Raw genomic sequence first — 22,599 nt, forward strand, 5'->3', positions numbered from 1 at the left:
TTAAGGAAACTATTTGGAAAACATTTCTTTCTATCAATATAACCACCATCTCTTTTCTCTTGTTTTGTCATGACAAAGGCTTAGTGCCCTAGAATTCAACACAGACGTTGAGCTAAGGAAAACGACGCTGTAGTTACTGGGTGAATAACACCTCTCATCATATCTCACATAGCATTGCTATTTGAAAATTAAATGAGGGACTCTACTCATCTCTCCAGAGAAGGATAGCAGAAAGGCAGAACAAACAGAGCAGAGCTAGCGTTAATGGCCAACATTGTTGGAATTCATAGACCAGCAGGGGGCACACTGTCAACCAGAGTCCTGAGAGATGCTACTGGATGCAGCCATTTCGTTTAGGCAATATGCATTCAAGGCCCCAAACCCTTTGGTAAGAAAGGGGATTCAGTTGATGTAGGGCACCATGTCCTCCCCTCTTAACTGAAAAGAAGACGTAAGGTCATGAGGAGATGCTACAAGAGGAAACACATGCATGCTTACTTAAGTTAGTTTGCCCAAGCCTAGTCTTCCATTCTTTCAGAGGAAATAATGGTTTTTTAGCTAAAGGTTAAAAGATCCTCCTATTTGTGATCCATATACCATAACCTTCAACTGTCCTGATTTGGTAAGAATCGTCCCAATTAATTCTCTATCGTCCCACTTTTCAACTGCATTTAAAATGTCCATTTCTCTCTCCTCTTTCTACTTTCCCACCTTGCTTTCAGCATACTTCAATTGCTACAAAAGTAGAATGCAAAAGTAGTTTGTACTCAGTTAACTCAGACCTTCCCACTTTTTGCTGTGTGCTTTCAAGTTGTTTCCAATTTATGGCAATCCTAACCCTATTTATTATAGGGTTTTCTGAGGCTATGAGTGTGTGACTTGCCCAAGGTCACCCAACGTTTTTCCTTGGTCGAGTAGGGATTCGAACCCTAGTCTCCAGAGTTATAGTTCAATGCCCAAACTACTACATCATACTGGCTCCTTCCCAGTTGGCTCAGGCAAAGGAAAACTGCTCTGCCTCTCCTAGCTTGTGTCTCCTTCCTCCTTAACAACTTTTGCCATCTTGACCACATTCTTATGTTGCTTGGTCACATGCATCCTAATTTTCATCTGCGTAATATTAGAGTGTGTGTACACTCCCAAGATACCAAAGCTGATTTATATGTTCCATGCTTGCTTCATTCTTGCCTCATGTTCTATCAATCCTTAAGTGTTAACTATCAGGATCAGTTTCTGGAATAGACTAAGGGCAATGTTGTGCAGAAATGAAAATATATTTAATTGCACTATACAACTGTAGATATCTGGTGCTACTTTAACTAACAAGGCTCCATCCTAGAATCCTAGGATCTGAAGTTTGGAGATGTGCTTACAATTTTCTGTTAAGAGCTGTAGCACTGCAGTTCAAGGGACTGCAGTAGAGTTCTGGAGCAGAGCATTCTAATGCATGATCAAACTACAAATCCTGGGTTGCTGTAGGATGCAGACATGGCCATTAAAGTGGCATCAAACTGCTACTATTTTGTCCCTTACTTACTGGTTTATCTGATTGTTCTCTTCTCCTGAGCTGTTACTTCTGGAAGGTGTACAAAGCACAGCCAGGCTGCTCTGTCAGAATCCAATCTTCTGAACTACAGTCGGACCTTCTTATACACTGATTTTTTATACACGGATTTAAGCGTACACGGTTTGAAAATGTTCCAAAAAAGTATAAATTTACCTTGATGTTCCATTTTTTATTAGGGACACCATTTTGCTATGTCATTATACTTAATGGGACTTGAGCATACACGGATTTTGTTATACACGGGGGATCTTGGAACCAAACCCCAGCGTATAACAAGGATCCACTGTACTACTTAACTGGAAACTACCCCTCAAAGAGGAACCTCAGAATGGGAAAGTTCAATCAGTTAATTTATATTTGAATTCTGACATCTTGTTGAATTTGTGGAACACTACTTTTTAGCTGCATGTGATGCTCTCAGCCTCAGAGAAAAACAATGGTAAACTTCCTCTGAACAAATCATACCAAGAAAATCCCATGATAGGCTCACCTTAGGGTCACCATAAGTTGGAAACCACTTAAAGGCACACAACAACAACATTTGCTATCCTTTTTTTAAATGTCACAATGAAGTACAGATGGAAGGAAGGTGCTTAAGGTTGCAGAGCAACACGTGGTGGTCATGTCCAAGCAAGGAAGCCAAAAAGAAGCAACTTGACAATGGTTCTGAAACTGAGATTGTTTTTTAACACACCACACACACACACACACACTAAAGTATCCTTTCAACCCAGGGAAATGCTCAACATGTTTGAATAATACATTCTTTAGAATAGATCTTGGACAAGATATTCCAAAACACATTTTTCCTAATATTAAGGCAACCTTTTTTGCTTCCTTGTGTTTGGAACTCTCCAGCTTTTGTTTTTGCTTAACTGCAGCATATCACCGCTTTGTTTTTCAAAAAAGTGTAGATTTGTTTGTTTTTATTTTGCATTTGTGTCTGCTCACAGAGGACATAAAAGTTGAAAAGTACAACACTCACACATGCACATGCATGCGTGCACACTACAGAGTTCCCGAAAGAAGCTTTAGGAGGGCTCCTGTTTTTCCTCTACCATCCCCATCTCTCTCTCTTCACACTGCATAAAGGGGCAAGTAAACGGTCTGATCATTAGTCAGACTTTAGATCCTGAATGATTGGCTTGTACAGAATATTCTCAACTTTTCTCTGTTCCAGCAGATACTCACGGGGTGGAGATGGTGGAGACCGGCTCACTCTCCTCAGTGCTGTTGGTGTACAGATGCAGAAGATCATCCCGCATTGATATTTCATGTCGCAACTGCGCTATCTTCAGTGGAGAAGAAACAAGGGTTCCATTAAAAAACAAACAAACCTCAAAGCAGAATTGCAACTTGCCTGGACACCTTCTAATCTTGACGTTTTACCACCTAACACCACATCTAATAGGGAAAGGGTGACCAAATGTCTTTCTTTCCCAGGAGATGCTCTACATTTCAACCTTCTGTTCAGAAATAATTCCAAAATGTCCTCTAGTTTGAGCAAGATTAAAAAGTATTTATATTTATATTAGTGTTTTTAGCTTTTATTTGGTCATGTCCTACATTTTTCTTGAATACCCTACATTTTATGGTACTTTGTCCTCCTTTGAGGTTATGACATCTGGCCATCCTGAATAGGGATATTCTGTAGATCTTTCACAAAAGGAAAGAAAATTACTCTGAACACAAAGTAGGGATGCATCCGTCTGTCACTTTTGGTGCTGCATCATTTCTTCCTACCCACATCTTGAAATTCTGAAGGAAACACACTGATTTTTGCTCCAGATACTCTTGGACAGATCCAACCTGGACCCCTGCTTAGAATGACAGAGCAAGGGAAGGGAGATCCTGATTCAAATCCCCACTCAGTCACAAAACTGATTGGGTGATCTTGACCAGTCAGTCTATTGGACTAAGCTGTAACACAGAGCTGTTGCAAAGATAAAATTGGAGACAGCGAGTGGGGAGAGAATTGTGTTTGTACTCCTGAGCCCCATGGAAAATAATGATATTAAAAGGCAATAAACAATAACAGAGGACACTAGCATTGCCAGAGTGAAAACTCAAGATAGCTCCTATGCCTTCAATGGTTGTGGTGCAGAAGCAGACATTTCAGCAGCTGTTGCTTGCTAATACAACCAGGTAGCAAACAGCACCTACTGAAATGCCCTCTGCTACACAAGCATTAAAGGTACTGGAAACCTCTCCAGTTTCATGCTGGCATCCCGAAAGGGCATGGAAGAAAAGATCATCCAGCTATTCTTTTGCCTCCGCATTGTTGCCCAAGCTTCTTTTCAAAAGATTTGCAACATTTCATTTCATTTCATTGGTTTGCTGCCTTTCTCTCAGTGGGACCCCAGGGGATTCCCAGAAAGAGTCACTTTAAAAAACCAATTAAAATAGTCAGAAAAAAACAATATAAAAAATTTTTAAGGACATACAAAGTTTTTTAAAAAGATAAAACATCCCAATATCTCAATGCTGGGCCAAATCTAGTGAATTTATCACACGGGATGGATCCTGTGCAGAAACTGAATTTAAACTAGGAAAAACCCACAAAAGTGGGTAGATTTTCAAATGACATCGAGGTTAACCTGAACAAAAAGTGGGAAAAAATGCAAAAATGGGTAGATTTTCAGATGACATTTCTGTGAAGGCAAAATAATGTGACATTAACCCAAACAGAAAGTCTCCAAAACTCGCTCCTTTTTACTTTTGTGAACTTTCGAAAGTAAAAAGGAGTGGGTTTTGGCGACTTTCTGTTTGTGTTAATGTCAAGTTATTTCGCTTTACACAAACACGTCTGAAAAATAACCCGCTTTTGTGGTGGTTTTTTCCCAGAGTTTTAAATCCTGTTTCTGCACGGGATTTCAGCAATTTGCCTCCATGTGATAAATTCCTAGGAGTCTATGTTTCAACAAAATTCTTCCCAATGGCCAACCACAGGTTTTAAAAATTTCTTTTCTCAAGAGTCTCCTCACCTCCTCTTTTGCCAGTTCAAGCTGCTCTTCTAAGAGTTCATTGCGTTCTGACAGACTCCGGTTCTGCTTCAGCAATGACTGGCCAATGCGGGCTGCTAACTCAAGATCATGCTCCTTCTATGTGGTTGGAAAAGACACAGCACAGGTAAATGTAACTTATTCAGTTCCTTCCTTGCACACTTCCTACTTGCTCTGTTCTCCATCATCTGCCTTGAACCCGGATTTGGATTCTGAAACACCCAGCCCTCAAGTGATATCATTCTTCTCCTGCCTGTGTCCCCTCTAAACCAACTGCCTCCTCAAGGAATTGTTCCCTACCCCACCTTAGAATGTTACTTTCCAAAATAATTAGTTACTGTAATAGTTACAGTTTAAAATAATTCTTCCCTCTCATTCATCAAAAGCAAAATGACAGTGGACCCTTGGTATCCATTGGGGTTTGGTTCCAGCACCCACCATGGACACCAAAATGAGTGGATGTTCAAGTCCCATTAAATACAATGGCAGAATAAGATGGTGACCCTTATATAAAATAGCAAAATCGATGTTTGCTTTTAGGAATTTATATATTTTAAAAATATTTTCAAGCTGTGGATGCTTGAATCCGTGGATAAAAAAAATCCATGAATATGGAGGGTCGACTGTACTTTCTCTTCTAAAACAATATTTGAATGTTTGTTTGCTTTTTATCCAGAATCAGGAGGCACGGCATGCACTATGAACCACTATCAACCATGCAATATTCCACCTCCTAGTGATGTCATACCCATAAATTGGAAAATAATGTCAAAGTTACAGATACACTGCCATAATTTAGAATTGTACTATACAATTGTAGATACATGTAAGTTAATTTAAAAAGGAACTGATTATAAGTATAACTAGTTGCTTTCAAACTGTTTTCTTGGCCATTGAATAGCCAAAAGCCCCAGCAATCAACTTGAACAACAAGGATTAACTGGCTAAAAAACTGTGATTATTTCTAGCCCAATGTAGCACTCAGCATAATGCCTTGACACATTATAGTATATTCAAAATAATAGCAATGGAAAGATACCTCTTCCAGCAGGCTGGTAACTGCATCTATATCATGGTAAGTCTTAGTGATCCTTCCAACCCGCTCAGAGCAAAGTACTATGGAAAAACAAGAGGAGGAGAGGTTGTTGTTGTTGTTGTTGTTATTATTATTATGCATTTATTAATTTATATTTCACCTTTTTCCCAATAATGGTGGCTAACATTTTTAAAAGAATACAGATTAAAAACACTGCAAAAGTTAAATACTGTAAAAATATAAATTGGACAATCAAACAATCCTATATGAAAACAATTTAAACAATTTAAAATTAAAATTAAAAACAATAAAAATAAGAAAACTATAACATGGCACCATGTATAAAGTTAAGTAATTCTATCAAAGGTAGAATAAGCCAGTATAGCATACCCTGTGACCCAAAAAAGCAAACATTAGAAACAAGAGCTTGTTTAATTTATTTTAATTTGCAAAAAGCAATTATGGAAATCCAGCAGAGTACACACAGGCTGCAGAGACCTCAGTGGGCATTTCCCCCGTAAAACATACATTTGTAGCTACAAGACCTAGAGATTTTTTTAAATGCAAAAGATGAGACTCCTAGGAATGCCAAATTCTGCAGGCAATATGTTCAGCAGCTTTTCTGGGCTTCTGTACAGACACAAGGCAGGTAACCTTTAATCTCCTGAATCAATCCCCAGAGCTTTAAGCATGTACTTATTGATCCATGGACTAACTACGCTTGTGAGAGCCAAATACTCTGATCATAATCACACCATTTACACTAGTTGTCTATTGGCTTCCAGGATCAATTGAAAGGGCTGATTTTGAGCTTTTAACAGGGTTAGGGATATCTAGGGATGGGAAATCTGGGGTCTATGTCTTTGGAGGACCCTTCTGGTTTTGGAAAAAACACTCAAGAACCCCCAAGAGGACCCAACTGGCCATTTTCAGTGAAAAAAGGAGAAAGGGTCACAGGGGCTTAGGAGCCCTGCAGACCATAATATGGGCCCTGGGGCCACATGAATGTCATGGGCCACACTTGGCCCAACCCTGCCTTAAAGTCTTTACTGGCTTAGCACCTGAATATTTAGAGGACAACCTACATTCACATGAACTGCCATAAAGCCTGAAAATGGCCCAGCTCCCTGGACCAGAAATAGTGCCTTTCCAAAGTGGCCCCTTATCTTTGGAATTCTCTCCCCATAGAAATGTGGGCAGCCTCCTTTCTTTCTTCCTTCCTCTTTCTTTCTTAATCATTTTTATTAAATATATATAAAAAAGAAAGGAGGAGGAATAGCCCTATATGTCAGGGACATTTACACCAGTGAAGAGATCCAGGACATCAATCCTGGAAGTCAGGTGGAGAGCATCTGGATAAAAATTAAAGGGGAGGGAAACAACAAGGACGTTATGGTGGGAGTCTACTACAGACCCCCAAGTCAGACTGAGGAATTGGATGATGCCTTTCTAGAACAGATGACCACACACTCAGAAAGGAGAGATGTAGTAGTGATGGGTGACTTCAACTACCCTGATATTTGTTGGAAGTCAAACTCAGCCAAATCCTCAAGGTCTAGTAAATTCCTCACTTAACTCAAAGACAATTTCATTGTCCAAAAGGTGGAAGAGGCAACAAGGGGGTCAACTATTTTAGATCTGATCCTAACCAACAAGGATGATTTGGTTAATGGGGTGCAAGTGGTGGGATCCTTAGGTGGAAGTGACCATGTTCTCCTGGAGTTTGTTATACAGTGGAAAGGAGAAGCCAGGCAGAATCAGACACACATTCTAGACTTTAGGAGAGCGGATTTCAGTAATCTTAGAGAAGTATTGAGGGTGATCCCATGGTCAGGAATACTAAAAGGGAAGGGAGTTCAGGACGGATGGGAGTTTCTCAAAAGGGAGATACTGAAGGCACAAATTAAAACAGTTCAAGTGAGAAAGAAAAATGGGAGGTGTCGCAAGAACCCAGGATGGATGACCAAGGAACTTTCAGCTCAGCTAAATTTTAAATGTATAAGAAATGGAAAAATGGGGAAATCACCAAAGAGGAATTCAAACAAATAGCTAGCAAGTGTAGAGATAAGGTCAGAAAAGCTAAAGCACAGAATGAACTCAGGCTTGCTAGAGAGGTTAAGAACAACAAAAAGGGCTTTTTTGGATATGTCTGCAGCAAAAGGGAGAAGAAGGAAACGGTAGGGCCACTGCGTGGAGAAGATGGCAAAATGCTAACAGAGGACAGAGAAAAGGCAGAATTACTCAACACTTTCTTTGCCTCAGTCTTCTCAGAAAAGGCAAAGGGTGCTCAACCTGAGGATAAAGGAGCAGAGGACAGAATAGGGGAATTTCAGCACAAAATAAGTAAAGAGATAGTACAGGAATTCCTTGTTAATCTAAATGAATTTAAGTCGCCAGGACCAGATAAACTACATCCAAGGGTATTAAAAGAACTGGCAAATGTAATATCGGAGCCATTGGCGATAATCTTTGAAAACTCCTGGAGAACAGGAGAAGTCCCAGCAGACTGGAGGAGGGCAAACGTTGTCCCCATCTTCAAAAAGGTGAAGAAAGAGGATCCAAACAATTATCGCCAGTTAGTCTGACATCTATACCAGGAAAGATTCTGAAGCAGATCATTAAACAGAGAGTCTGTGAACATCTAGAAAGCAATTCCATAATCACAAAAAGTCAACATGGGTTTCAGAGAAACAAGTCATGCCAGACAAATCTGATCTCTTTCTTTGATAAAATTACTAGCTTGGTAGATGAAGGGAATGCTGTGGATATAGTATATCTTGATTTCAGTAAGGCCTTTGACAGGGTTCCCCATGACATTCTTGCAAACAAGCTTGTAAAATTGTGGGCTAGACAAGGCAACTGTTACGTGGATTTGTAATTGGTTGATCGGACGAACCCAAAGGGTGCTCAACAATGGCACCTTTTCATCCTGGAGAGAAGTGACCAGTGGGGTCTGTCCTTGGCCCTGTACTGTTCAACATCTTTATCAATAACCTGGAGGAAAAAATTGGGGGAATACTTATCAAATTTGCAGATGACACCAAATTAGGAGGAATAGCTAATACTCCAGAGGACAGGATCAAAATTCAAAATGACCTGAATAGACTAGAAAGCTGGGCCACAGCTAACAAAATGAACTTCAACAGGGAGAAATGTAAGGTACTGCACTTAGGGCGAAAAAATGAAATGCACAGATATAGGATGGGGGACACCTGGCTTAAGGAGACAACATGTGAAAGGAATCTAGGAGTCCAAGTAGACCACAAGTTGAACATGAGTGTGATGCGGCAGCTAACAAGGCCAATGCAATTTTAGGCTGCATCAATAGAAGTATAGTGTCTAGATCAAGGGAAGTAATAAGTGCCACTATATTCTGCTCTGGTCAGGCCCCACCTGGAATACTGTGTCCAGTTCTGGGCGCCACAATTCAAAAAGGACATTGAGAAACTGGAGCGTGTCCAAAGGAGGGCGACTAAAATGGTGAAGGGTCTGGAAACCTTGCCCTATGAGGAATGCCTTAGGGAGCTGGGGATGTTTAACCTGGAGAAAAGAAGGTTATGGGGTGATATGATAGCTCTGTTTAAATATTTGAAGGGATGTCATATTGAGGAGGGAGCAAGCTTGTTTTCTGCTGCTCCAGAGACTAGGACCCGGAGCAATGGATGCAAGCTGCAGGAAAAGAGATTCCACCTCAACCTTAGGAGGAACTTCCTGACAGTAAGGGCTGTTCGACAGTGGAACACACTTCCTCGGAGTGTAGTGGAGTCTCGCTCCTTGGAGGTCTTCAAACGGAGGCTGGATGGCCATCTGTTGGGGATGCTTTGATTTGGATTTCCTGCATGGCAGGGGGTTGGACTGGATGGCCCTTGTGGTCTCTTCCAGCTCTATGATTCTATGATTCTATGAAAAACTACCACACACATACTTTATTTATATATTTAAAACATACATACATACTGGTACATACTTTATGACAGAGATAAAATGATATACAGTGGGCTCTTGGAACCCATTCCTGCTGAGGTTTGGCTCCAGGGTCGCCCATGAATGCCAAAATCCATAGATGGTCAAGTCTTACAATGGCATAGTAAAATGGTGTCCCTTATATAAAATGGCAAAATAAAGGTTTGCTTTCTGGAATTTTTTGGTTGAATTCATGAATACAGATGGCCACCTGTACACTACAAAACAGCAAAAACAAGCAATATTAACACTACTGACTTCCCATGCCCAACTGATTACTATTTCCCACAATTTACTATAAAGGCTGCCCTCCACATTTGCGGCTTTTGACTTTTGCGGATTTGATTATTTACCAATTTGATTAATATGTTCTCTCTGGTAATCTCTAGGTCCTCCAGCATGACTCTATGGTCAACATCCACCAAATGCCATGCCAGAGGACCTAGACATTTCCAGAGATGACACTTCTCTAGGCATTTGTAGGTCCTCCAGTGCAATCCTGTGGTCAACTTCCAGAAGATGTTGACTACAGATTTATGCTGGAGGATCTAAAGATTCCTAGAAAGGTGGTCTCTCAGGTTTAAAAAGTGGCGGGGTTTATGTGTGTGTCCCCCCCCCCCCCATTTTCATGGGGTTCCTGTGCCCCTAACCTCAGCAAATGTGGAGGGCCCAGTGCACTTCTTTTAAATAATAATATATTCCTGCTTTGACATCAATAAACATTTCCCAATCTTTCTTAAAGTTATTCAAAAATTTCTCCTTAATCAACATTGTCAATTTGTCCATTTCAGCAAGTTCAATTGCCTTCACAAGCCAATCTTCTTATATTGGAAGAACAGCATTTTTTATTATTATTATTATGATGGGTATAGATTATTCTTGCTGCAGCTATTGTGTATTGTAAAGTCCTGTCATATTTCTTCTCAATGTGTTCATTTAACATTCCCAACAAAAATGTTTGGTTTTTTAGTTTTAAAAGTGTCCTCCCAAGATTAAGTGTATTTGAGCCCAATAATTCATCTGTATACACCTTTCAGAGGATGTTAAAAATGTTTGTTTTGCTCAGCTGTATAGTGATCAGTTATACACCCTAGCTGGTTCCACTTATTTTGACTGATTTTTATTGTCTTTGAACCATTTTCCTTTATGTCTGAAATAACTATAAACCACCTTGGGAGTATTTCTGTCCCTCAAAGAGGAGCGTATAAATTACTAATACTAATAATCACTCAGTTTGTTTTGAAATACAGTACCATAAATTTGCTCACATATTGCCACCTCTTTAGCCAAAATAAGGTGCCCTAAGCAGTTGTTCATTGCATACACATATGTATACCACTATACACCAATTTTTCAGTAAACAACCACAAGTCAGACACAGTCATTAACTCTCTGCTTAAGGCCACACAGTAAGTCATTCAAATGACAGTTTCTGTGATTCAGAATTTGTTAGCTATATAGGCCAGAATGCTGATTCAATTTAAACTGTGCTTTCTTCCACTTCCCATTCTGCATTAACAACATTTGCAAACAGTGTTAAGCACAAATCTAAAGGTGTCTTTAATAGCATGTGTGAACATGTTCAGGTCTAGCTTCAGGGCTGAAAGGAAGCTGTAAATGAAATTTACTAATTTTACCTCCTGGCAGAGATAAATAATGCTTCATTCTAAGGCAGAAGCACTTCAGTCAGAAGGGGAAAGGCTACTCATCTCATGCTAGGAAAGAAGAAATGGAAAAACACAGCCAGGCCAAGATATGGATTGAAAAAGGCATTTCTGAAGCCCGAACAAGCTACTCTATCCAGTCAACCTTGCCCTATTTAACCTCCAAGGGGAGTTGTCAGTTGTGATTAAATCTAAGTTACTCTTGTTCCCTCACAATGCCTCCATACTTTGTGCCTAAGGCTTCTTAACTGAGGATCAGGTCGGCTTGTGGTCTCTCTTTGCAGGAGAAAACAAGAACAAATTCAATGGCATGCAAGATACAAGCCAACCAACTCTTCTATGTGACATGTCAAAGGCAACAAAAATATCTTATTTTCCCAATGGATCCCAGACAGTGTGCAAAACTGGGTCATCTAAGTACTTCATCTGTACTTAGTACTTCAGAGTACTTAGTATGTCAGACAGAGCTTGGGAACAGTTACTTTCTTGGACTATAGCTCCCATAATCCTTCAACCAGCATGGCCATCAGCATATTACACATAGGTGTGGTGCTAATGAGTCAATCTGGGACAGATTACTCTTAATTGCAGCCAAATTATTTTTGCTTCCTCAGATACAGGCCTTTGCTAACCCTGCCAGTAATTCTAAGTAGGACTTTCTGCATGCAAGCCATGCACTCTACTACTAGTTAATAGCTCTTCTCCCTGGAGGAGAAGGTTGTAAACATTTGTCTAATTTTGTTCACACATAACAAACAGTGTGTATGTGTAGGGGGGAAATAATCATCTTCCTAATCCCACTGGGCCAGTAAGTAAAACATTAGACCAGAAATAGCATTGCCTTGAAACGTGTGAGCATTTGCCCTTGCAACACTTCCAAAGAGGCTACTGAAAAAGAATTCTCCACTCCTAATAATCTGAAAGTGCCTTGCGGAAAGAAAGGAATTGGAGAGGCGTTTGAGGAAGAGGACACTGGATAACTAGGAATCCTAGGTTTTATTCAGTCATGACCCTCTGCTCACCTCAACCCCCCTTCCTTCATCATGGAGACCAGGGCATGCAGAGGGATTAGCAAGCGTTGTTTATTGCCATACAGAGCCAAAGCGATCTATTCCAGTTACTACTGTCTCCGACGCGGAAGAAGTAGGTTAACAAGAGACTATCAGAGATGACATCAAATCCCATTATGCTGTTTTTGGAAGGAGACATTATGCAATGAAGCCAGGCCATGCCAAAGCACCCACGATCCCCTTTCCTGTAGGTCAAGAGAACATCCCGTCCCCCTTTCCTTCTAATTGCCACTTTAACATGCCAGCAAACCCCGCCTCCTTTCTTGCCTTCGTGCCGACTGGCACGTCTCCATCGTGAAGAGACGCCATGTTGGTCCTATATAGTCTGCATGACCACTCCCTTCCCTGCTCCATAGGGAATCCCTCTGGCATCTCATCACCCAACCGGACCTTAATTGGAAATAATTAGAGCATGAATTCTGGCAGAATGGGGATAACAAACAACCCAACTGCGCAAGCGCCATAGGCCTTCATTCATCTATCTATTCTGGGCACAGGCTCTGCTCAACATGGACCACCCCCACCACCTCCTTTGCCTCTGCTCCAAAAGTCCAGGGGAAAAAATTAGATCTGAGGTTTCAATATTTTAGAGGTCAGACAAGGTTAGCACAATCTGTCTTTCGCACTGGAGATACGAATGGGGATGCTTAAGCAGAACGTGGAGGGTACAGTTGATCTAAAAGACAAAAAAGTATGCTTCCTTGGAGATGCTTTCAACAACCCCTGTTTCTAAAAAAAAAATGTTAGTAATTCTGGCCTGTTTTACAGAAGTGTGGTGAGGAATATGATTTATTTGCCACATTTGTATCCTACTCAATTCTTGAAGTTAAGGACAATTTGTTTTGTCTGCTTTCAGGTTCCAATTTATGGTGACCCTAAGACTAGCCATCATGGGTTTTTCTTGGTAAGATTTGTTCAGAGGAGGGTTGCCATTGCACTCCCAGGAGGCTGTGACTTGCCTAAGGTGCATCCAGTGGGTTTCATGGCCAAACCAAGATTCGAACCCTGGTCTCCAGAGTCGTAGTCCAGCACTCAAACTACTATGCCATGCTGGCTCTCAGGGATAATCAATAATTCATAATCAATGAAAGGAACAGGCAATTGCAGGGTTTTCCAAAGTGCTGCTTTTCCCTAAAAGTGCTGGAATAATAATAATAATAATAATAATAATAATAATAATAATAATTTATTTCTATCCCACCTCTCCAATAAGATTGAGGCAGCTTACAATAACAATAAAATTCATACAATATAAAAATGAATCCCACTATCTCCTCCCTCCCTTAAACAGACAACATAAGTCCCTGGCTTACTCTCCCTCCCTACCTGCCTTGCTTACCAATAGATTCTGGAAGGCCAAATCCACTAGAAAGCAAGAAATGCTGGGCGAACATATCTTGTTTAAAGGCAAGCACAGTGTTTTTTAAAAAATAATAATATACCACTTTCCCCACCGTCACAGTTTCTGTATGGTGATGTCTCAATTGTCTTAGGATCCTTTCACATTTTACAGTTATAGCACCATGATTCCACTCTAACTGCCATGCCAACATCCTATACAATTATGGAATTTGTAGTTTTGGAAGAAAAATATTGGCAGAAGCATGGTTTGGCCCATCATGGGTTTCAGGGGAATAGCTTTCCAATCCCAAACCCATGGTCAGCCTTTGGATGGGACATTGCCAAAGAACCCCTTGTTTGCTACCCTGAGCTCTGAGATGGAAGAAAGTGGGATATAAATGAATAAGCAGTACATGAAATATACATGAAAACAATGTTGCAATGAAAACAGTGGAAATTCCAAAACAAGCCTTATCAGTTATCCATTCTCAATACCTCCCTAAACTGCAAATTCCAGGAAGTACACATGAAATACACATTTCCAGAAAACTTCAGCCAGTACAGCCCCTGGATGTTATAGTTCCCAAAGCAAAATCTTTCAGCTATTGTGTCTAACTGACAACATGGTAAACTGATTTCCTTGGTAAATTTACAGGCTGGGCTTGAAGTAATAAGCCATCTTCTGTATGTCTCCAGTATTGATCAGATGCACATTTTTATCTCTTTAACAGAGTAAAGAGGAAAAAACCACTCTCTACATGCTCCATGAAACAGTCCACATTTTGAAAATGAGGGAGATTAACAATGACGACAATAATAATAATAATAATAATAATAATAGAGAAGGTTGAAGTAGGTTCTTTCCAACCCTAGCTTTATAACCATAGCAAACAAAAATATGACTTTGTACATATTGCACAATAGAGTGCACTATCCCAACTTAATCGGAAGTAATTTGGAGAGTGTTTTCAAAGCATGCTTTAATATATGAAAAGTAATTGCTTATCAACATATCCTTATTAGTGTTAATGTAATTCCTTAAATGGGGCAGTGAGGTGGGGTGGAGAGCTGCCACTTCTTCAGAAATGGAGTCTGACATGTTTCTATTTGGCATGAAATTGACTAGACTAAAATCTAATAGCAGTCATCTAGCCAGTCCCATCACTTCATCGACCTGCATAAGAAGCAAAGGAAAATTGAAGTCCCCCCCAAGGCAAGGCTCCCCTCCCTACCTCCTAATGGCACATGTACAGTTATCTCATTGCACATGATGGGTTATTGTAGAGGCAACAAAAGGGACATTGCTCCCATTGCTCCACAGAAATAATAATCTGTACACTTAAGGTTGGCTCAATTTGCTAAATGGATAATGTACCATAAGCCAGACTAAGACTGTTGTCTGTAAACTGAGACTAATCATGACCTATCCTTGCAAGGTTATTGAAAAGAGCTACCATTTCTGAATGACAGTCAAGCACTTCCGATGCTTTAAAAAGGAGCACATGTAATGAATAACACTGCGATGGGAGGTTTTTTTAAACACACACACACACACTCAAAGCCTGAAGTCAAATAAACTGGATAGTAAAGCTATTTGCAGCCACTGTGGTGAATATGGCTCCTGACAGGACTGTGAAATTTAGGACAACATAAAATGAACAAATCTAGGTTATGCCTCAAGGAGGAATCCTCTGCACACATTGATCTCACTTATGGTACACCTTAAGATCATACCCAAGATACTGTACATTACAGTCCATACAATGTAAGCATGAGAATTGGTAACTCCTTTTTTTTTGAGAGTCAGTTTGTGTTTGACAGAGGGCTGGCAAGACAAAAGAAAGATTTCCAAACCTATGGGTTATTCAGACAGTGAAAATAATCCTGGTAGAATGCAGGTTGAATCTTTGTTATTCACATGCATTTCAAATGCAGCCAAGTAAGTTCGGGGGGACAGGGACTGCCCACTTAAAATGAAATGGTTGATCTCAAGGCGGGCTTCCAAATTTTCTTAAAAGAGTTGCATTTTCACCCTGTGAATATCTGATACAAATAGACCTGGGTTAAACTGAGATAAAACTCTGCATGCCTTGAACATGTTTAGAATATATCCACATTGTCGACTCCATCTTTATTTGCAATACTGACACATGTGAGCAATAGAACTCGCAGAGATGTGGTTCCAATAAAAAAAAAGTGTCAACAACAAAACTGAAATGCATGAGCAAGATTATTCACATAGAAGCGCTAAAAACGCAATCTGAATAACTCCTCAGAATCAACAACCTATAAACTTGTTCCCTCCCCAAAACGTGAAACAAAATATTGCTACTAAGTCTGCCAAAAAGAAAAGTGATTACCATTTCACCATCGTTCTGTCTTTCATTACATAAGTCTGCAGATATCTTAGGAGGATGATAACCTTTTTAAAGCATTAAACTAAGAGTGTAGTCGTTTAAGAGCATGGGAGCCAGTGTGGTATAGTGATTTGAGCCTTGGACTATGACTCTGGAGACCAGGGTTTGAATCGGCCTTGTAAACCCACTGGGTGATCTTGGGCAAGTCACACACTCTCAGCCTGAGAGGATGGCAATGGCAAACCCCCTCTGAAGAAACATGCCAAGAAAACTCCATGATACTCCAAGCCTTAGGATCTCCATAATTTGGAAATGACTAGAAGGCACACAGCAGCAGCTGCAACAACACAACCATATACCAAAAAAGAAACAGCTATGGGAAAATATGTTCTCTCACCCCTTTTGCAGCCAGAGGACCAACCCTAAATTCAGCCTACTCAGCAAGTCTACCAAAGACAAAAGTCTGAAGCAAGAAAACAAGTGACTGGGAACGGAACTGCCTGGGTGCTGACCTAAACACCGATGGATACTCCACTCACTATTTCTCAAGCTATTTGATGTGGTGGACAGTCGTTTTTCTCCAATGTGCCCAGGACTGCTACCATATTTGGGCCATATTATTTATTATATTTCGGTATTGTCTTGAATCTCATTTTGGGGAAAAAGCATATTATAAGTCCAATAAATAAATAAATAAAAGTTTCTTGCAGACCAGCAGTTGATGGCTCACGGACAAGAGCTAGTCTATAGACAACCACTCTGAGTAATTTATGCTTCAGATCATATTATAGCGTTCAGAGTGTACGGCTGCTTCGATGATGGTGGACTGCAGACTCTATCAGGCCTAGCCAGCATACTTAATAATCAAAAAGGATCATGGGAGATGTAGTCTAATGCTACCTGTACGGCCAAAAGTTTTCCACTTTTCTCCTATTGGCTGAGCCACTGAAAAGTACCTTCAAACTCCCTTGAGTGGTGCCTTTGAAAAATGTCTTCAGTTTCCTCTGCTTTTCTATGGAAATAACCAAGTCATCTCACAAAAAACAAAACAATCACTGTTATAGCCATAATACAGTCAAATCAGTTCATGCCTTAGAGGATCCAAAGAGCTGCAGGATAAGAGCTACCCTCATCATATGAGTCTTCGCTATTTAAAAGAATATTGTGATAACAAACTGCCTGCGGCTTTTACACAGCCACTAAACTATCATTTATGTGAATAAGAGTTGGCTTCTAGGTGACCAAACTGAGAAATTATTTTTCTTAACAGAAGTCAGTTCTCTCTTTTAGGCCACAACTGATTATAGTTGGTGATATATAGGTAAGACTGTCCTGTCCTACGCTGTCCAGGGAATCAAATGTACCTTTACTGCAGAACATTTCTTTGAATCAGAAATAATACACCCCAGTTCATTCGAAGTCCAGGAAACAGAAAATCTAGAATCAAGATCGTATCACCATGTTTAGCATTTAGTGGCAATAAAACATCATGAGGCCATTATGCTGCACTGGTCTTTCACTGTCACAAACACAACCTCCCTGTTACTTAAGATTTTTTATTATTGTCTTGGTGGAGACTGTCATATGTTCATATGCACGTAATACAAGGGTGAGTCACCAAGAGACCTTATGTGATGACAAGCAGTTTTTTGTGTAGACATTTGGGTGCTGTACTGAGACTTTGGCCGTCCAGGTTCCACTGAGCCATGAAACTCACAGGGTGGCCTTGGGCCAGGCATTCCCTCTCTCAATCTGACCTAACTCACAGGGTCATCATGGGGAGGAGGATAGCCATGTACGCTGCACTAAGCCCAATAGAAGAAAGGCAGGATTCATAAGAAGAAGAATATTTGAATTCAACCCTATGACCTCTCAGCTTCTTGTTGCATGCAAGGTCATTTCACAAATCACACAGTAAACAAGGGGAAAAAAGAGTTTGTTTAGTTTACACTCAATAGAAAACTGCAGGCTGACAAACAAACCTGCATAATACACGTTCAAATACAGGCTTGTGTCCCTACGTGTGTGAATCTATTTTAAAATCCATAAAGTAGAAAAGATGCCCAGAGATGGTACAGGCAACCTTCCAAAAGGCTGGGAATGATGGAAGATTTCATCCAACATCTTCTGAAGGACTCCAGGTAGGAGCAAGAACAGTACTGGTCATAAGAAACCTTTTAGAATTCAACACAGAATTCAGCATTTCTCATTTCAAAGTGTGTTGACCTTGGTTATTCTGTGCATTCCTACATTAACAGGTATGTCCACCTGTTTAAATATCCATAAAGTGCAAAGATGCCCAGAGATTATCCAACTTACAAAAGGAGTGCTAACTGGGGACGATAGGTGATCTAGTTCAACATCTCTGGAAGACGACAAGGAGGAGCAAGGCTAGTACTGATCATAATAAACTTTTTTACGTTTTAACATAAAACACAACATTTCTCATTTCAAACCTTGATTGTTCTTCAATTTAGCGTGTGAAAGTTCTGCTCTTTGTACAGGGAACACTGTAAATAATCCTATTACTAAAACCTCTCTATAGCAGGAGTGGTCCTACTATTTAAAGAGATAGGAAAATGAGCACTTATCTTCCAAACAGCAGGTTTGGAAGTGCATCTAAACTTTGCAAAAGAAGGGGCTGGGTTATCAGAAGTGATGTAGCTGGTTTTGCTTCTAGTAACCCCTTGGCTTCAACCCAGTGACCTATCCCTCCACCCTGCCAGACTCAGCTATCCACTGCTCCACAGGTCATGGAACAATTTAACCTCAGCTGTATTCCTGGTTTTCATAGGGGAACCACTTCCCACCACCAACATGTAGCCAATCTTGTTTTTGTTGTGTGCCTTCAAGGCATTTCTGACTTATGGCAACCCTAAGGTAAACCTATCTTGGAATTTTCTTGGCAAGTTTCTTCAGAGGGGGTTTGCCATCCTTTGAAGCTGAGAGTATGTGACTTGCCCAAGGTCATCCAGTGGGTTTACATGGCTGAGCCATAATACAAACCCTGGTCTCCAGAGTCATAGTCCAATGCTCAAACCGCTACATCATGCTGGCTCTCACAACCAATCTTAATTACATTCAAATATATTCATTGTGAAAGTAGCTCTCTCTCTCTCCCCCCCCCCCCCATTTTTGTGAGAAAGAGAAAGGACAAAGAAGGGGAATAATGCAATCCTTCATATGTTGTTGGATTCCAACTCCTAGGAGCAGGAATCCTGGGAGTTGCAGTGCAACATCATCTGGAGGACCACTTGATTCCTACCCCAGCTCTATGGAAAAACTCCCCCCGCCCCGAGGGTTGAAAACTTGTATTATCCCAGATTCCTTATTCAAAACATCATTTCATTGTCTGAAATGTCAGTCTTTTCACTTAATTGTCCCCTAAGCACTGCCAATAAGCAGAAATGAATCCTCACTCTTACATAGTATGTATGTGTATGTGTGTGTATATATATTAAAACTGTTTGCATGGCGTTTCCAGAGATTACCAGGTTTCATTTCCAACTTTTGTCAAATGGGAAAAGAAAAAAGGAATTGAAGACTCAAGTAAAATAATTTTCATGGAACACAGAGCCTAATTTGCCCACTAAAAGCTAGAGATATCTTCCCAAGACAAACAACAACAAGCCTAGCAGCATCTTAAAGTCTTACAGGTTTGATCTGGCATGAGGTCTTGGTGGAATGCAACTCTCTTTATCAGAGTCTTGCTCCCCAATATCACTATCCCAAACTCAGATTTCCCACCCTCATTGCTCTCTAGTCTTGAGAAGGGCATGAGATGTTGAAACAGCTAAGTGCAAGGGCTCCATGACAGTCTTTCCACAGTTTTACAAGGTCAGCAACAAGAAATGGTTAAAACCATCAGGTTGGAAGCCATGTGAAAACTGGCTGTTCTCCTGGGCCTTGAAAAGCATTTTTAACCAAGAGAAGGAAAACAGGTGATGCGATAAAGCGATGGAGGAAGCATCTTCCCCTGCAGATCTATCTGTACCAGGCAGATGTTGGAGTCAAGGGAATAAGACAAGAGGAGAACAAAAGACTTGGCATATCCTTTGATAAAAGTGGATAGAACAACCACACTTCCCAAAAGCACACTAGAAGAAAGAAGGCTACAGACAACAGCAACTCATGCATTCCATATGCACACCTGTTTTGGAATTTACTGGCATACGCAAAGCATTCAAACTAGCATAGTCAAAACAACCTTCCCTCAACCTGGTGACTCCTCTAAATGTGCTCTGCCACCCATCCACCTTCCATCATCCACGGCAATATGGTTGGGGACACTGGGAGTTGATGTCCAACTGTTCTGGAGGATTTATTGTTATTGTGTGCCTTTAAGTCATTTCCAGGTGAATCTCTCCTGGGGTTTTCTTGGCAAATTTCTTATTTTATTTTTATGCCGCCTTTCTTCCAAAAGGGACCCAAGGCAGCTCACAATATAAAAACACTTTAAAACATTTTTTAAAGACAGTTAAAATGACCTAGTTATACAAAGTTAAATTTTAAACATACACAAGTTAAAAAAACGTTATCTAAAACACACACACCAATATAAAACCAGGCTTGCATGATTTAAAAAATCTTCAGAGGGGTTTTGCCTTTGCAACTGCCATCCTCTTAGGCTGAGAGAGTGTGACTTGCCCTAGGGCTGGGCAATACAAAACAGTCCTTTTGAGGCCCTCAATGATTAGCCACAAGTGAGAAATGTTTTTTTTAAAAAAAACAAGGAAGCCCCCAAACCTTTTGTAACAATGTACAATATACAAAGTACAAATACTGTAGCAGCTGGGTGCAGAAGAAGAGTTGCATCACAGCAAAAGGTGAGGGCACCTAAGGAGGACAAACCTGAAGGTCAGAGATGAGAGTGAGCACAGGGACAGGAAGGAAATTTAAATCTCTCCATGAAGTCCTCCCCAAACCCCTTTTCAAACCCATCTCCCCATTGCACACCCCAGCCCCTTCTTACCCTCTTCCAGCTCCTGGGAGATCAAATCTGTGTTATCATCGAGCTCAGTATTCCCATTGACTTCATCATAGGAGGCAGGACTGGTCCAGAACTCCATCCCCTGTGAGCCTAGCAGCTCCCCTACTTCAGTGGGAAACATCTACAGGTAGAAAGTCACCTTCCTTTCCCCCACTTAAGTCCTCCCTCTCTGCAAAAAGAGAAATAGATGCAATCCAAGAAAAAAAAAGGTCTCAAATGCCTTTGAGACAGATGCCTGTGGCTGCCTGCCTGAGAATCCCACACTCCCCTTCTGTCCTGTTTTTGCAATGCAGCCACTGTGTGCCCCCACCCACCCTTACTTATAGAGTCTGCTGTCCACCTGCCTGGGAAGAATCCACTTGAAATGGCAAACAGGGAGGTCTGCAAGAAAGAGCTGGGAGGGCTGAAGGCATCTCAGGAATATACCTGTGCAATGCAAAGAGGCACAGGTTGGGAGCTGGAAGATGTGAGAAGCTAAGCTTGGAGGAAGGGCTGGGGAGGGGGAGAAACATGAGCCTCTCCCCCCATTGTCATGCTGCAGAATGGTCCAGCCCAGCTCCATCTTTATGCAGTATTTCTGAATGGGAGGGTGGGTTGATGTGGGTTGGGCAATTTTTTAAAAAACACACATAGGCACATACATGCTCTAAACCAGGCAACCACAAATACCTCTCACACTGAATGGTGGGCTTAGAATCCCTACACTTATCAAGCACTGAGAAGGATGGATTTTATTTTAAGTTGCATTTTTAAATGATCTTGATTTTATATATGAGCAAAGACAATGAAGATTGCATAAGGAGATGGCCAATTGAGTTTGTGTTATATATGACATCTTGTTGCCAATGCACGCCTTCACTAGAAAGCGGTAACGGGGAAAGCCACAGGACCAGGATCTGATCCGTAGTTCTATAGAGAGAACTTAACAAGTGGTATTTGGGGGGAATAGAGATCAGCATTAGCACCTGCTGTTTTGGAGTTGTTGTTGTCGTTGTGTGCCGTCAAGACATTTCTGACTTATGGTAACCCTAAGGTAAACAAGATTTTCTTTGTGTGGTTTGTTCAGAAGGGTTTGCTATTGCCTTCCTCTGAGGCTGAGAGATGGTGACTTGCCCAAGGTCACCCAGTGGGTTTCTGTAGCCGAGTGGGGGTGCAAACTGGGTCTCCCAGTGTCCTAGTCCAACACTTAAACCACTACAAGTCCCTCCTTGACTCTGGAGATCCACTGGCTAGTCTTGGGCAAGTCACACTCTCTCAGCCTCTGAAGAAGGCAAAGGCACCTCTACTCTGAACAAATATTGCCAAGACAATCCCATGATAGGTTCACGTTAGGGTCTCCTTAAGTCAGAAATGACTTGAAGAAGGCACATAACAACAATTGTGTGTTGTTACAGGGAAAAGGGCAAATTTAAAGAAGGCAGTAACTGAAATAATATGCATACATGCATAGTGCTTAACATACTTACAACACACATATTGAGAATACTGTACATAACTGAAGCATGGTACGTTGCATTTCTTTCTAAAGGCCAAGCAGAAGCCAAGGTAGTGGGTAGTGACATAATTAAGTTTGATTTGACTAAGAATTTCCTTATTTGCCTTCAGAGAT

At 40.8% G+C, this 22,599-nt stretch overlaps 1 protein-coding gene across 1 annotated transcript in view; it reads right to left on the reverse strand.

Moving 5' to 3' along the window:
* Positions 1-21,285, reverse strand: part of LOC149309127 (trafficking kinesin-binding protein 1-like) — a 40,170-nt gene extending 18,885 nt beyond the window's left edge. Inside the window, exons 1-4 of the mRNA XM_089531841.1 lie at positions 20,973-21,285; positions 5,609-5,685; positions 4,552-4,668; positions 2,759-2,859 (exon numbers count right to left, since the gene is read on the reverse strand). Of these exons, the coding sequence (XP_089387967.1) occupies positions 2,759-2,859; positions 4,552-4,668; positions 5,609-5,685; positions 20,973-21,111 (434 nt within the window). The 5' untranslated portion in view covers positions 21,112-21,285. The remainder of the gene's footprint in view (positions 1-2,758; positions 2,860-4,551; positions 4,669-5,608; positions 5,686-20,972) is intronic.
* Positions 21,286-22,599: the final 1,314 nt, after the last annotated feature.

Source organism: Sceloporus occidentalis, unplaced genomic scaffold (assembly GCF_023333645.1).
Source record: "Sceloporus occidentalis isolate IW3139 unplaced genomic scaffold, rSceOcc1.0.p SCAF_7, whole genome shotgun sequence".
Classification (NCBI taxonomy): domain Eukaryota; kingdom Metazoa; phylum Chordata; class Lepidosauria; order Squamata; family Phrynosomatidae; genus Sceloporus; species Sceloporus occidentalis.